The sequence below is a fragment of the Brassica oleracea genome, chromosome C3, assembly GCF_000695525.1.
Source record: "Brassica oleracea var. oleracea cultivar TO1000 chromosome C3, BOL, whole genome shotgun sequence".
Lineage (NCBI taxonomy): Eukaryota > Viridiplantae > Streptophyta > Magnoliopsida > Brassicales > Brassicaceae > Brassica > Brassica oleracea.
This window is the reverse complement of record NC_027750.1, coordinates 40,345,075-40,346,101: the sequence shown is the minus strand read 5'-3', so window position 1 is coordinate 40,346,101 and position 1,027 is coordinate 40,345,075. Positions and strand designations below refer to the sequence as shown.

The following is a 1,027-nucleotide window of genomic DNA, read 5'->3' as shown; positions in this document are numbered from 1 at the left end:
TGTATCATCATTTGCTGAATGGGGTGACTTGGACTCCAACCAGATTCGCCGACCTTGATTTGCTGAAGGAGTTGGGTCTCGATTCTGATATTGAGGCAATACTTGGGCACCTGAAGATGCCCAAACTCCTCGCCATGGCCTTCCCTGTCTACAGGGATGTCTCATGTCAGTTCTTGTCTTCCCTTGAGGTCACTTACCATGATGCTACGCACGTGAGGCAAGGATGAGGCAAAATCAAGTTCAAGGTCAATGGGAGAGATTACAACATGAATTTCAAAGACATTGGCAGAGTCATGGGTTTCCAAGACTTGGCAGACTACGCCGAGGAACCCACCCATTCAACCCTCCACCTCAGGAAACAAGTCTCCATCTCTAGCCTCTTCAGATAGTGAGGTTGAGATTGACGAAGTTCAGAGCCAACAATTGTATGGAGACTACAGCTCAGCACCTGGGGGTTACTATACCACGTTCCCACCGGACGACGACGATGTTAGGGCCTCTACCCCTACTCACTATCCTTGAAGGTAGTTCACTATTTCCCCTTGTATATACCATCTCATTTTTGCATATTAGCTTTTTCTTGTGGGTATCTCCCTCTGCTTGACAACACAGAGACTGTGTAACTTAAGTTTGGGGGAGATACCAAGTATTTGATCATGTTTGCTTTGATGAATTTGCATTGAGTCTTGCACACATACCTTTTTGCATAAAAAAAAAAACATATAGATTGCATCACTTGCATTTTTAGGAGAGTCTAGAGCATATAGGTTGCATTCACTTGCATTGGGAGCAATGATTTAAGATCCTTGTAAAGAACACTATCTCACACTCGAGTAGCTATTGCATCTCCCAAAAAGCCTTGTATGTTTCGAGCCTTGAAAACTCTTCCTGAATCTCATTAGTTGCTGAAACTCAATCTTTGAAGCCAACTACAACCTTATTTAAACTGAACGAACTTAATGCTTCTTGCTTATGGTCCTTTATGTACTGAGTCATGGATATACACACTTGAGTTGTCACATCCTTT

At 43.1% G+C, this 1,027-nt stretch overlaps 1 protein-coding gene across 1 annotated transcript in view; it reads right to left on the bottom strand.

Moving 5' to 3' along the window:
• Positions 1-818: 818 nt before the first annotated feature.
• Positions 819-1,027, bottom strand: part of LOC106330603 — a 9,428-nt gene continuing 9,219 nt past the window's right edge. The window contains exon 5 of the mRNA XM_013769044.1: positions 819-888. Coding sequence (XP_013624498.1) covers positions 819-888 — 70 coding nt within the window. The remainder of the gene's footprint in view (positions 889-1,027) is intronic.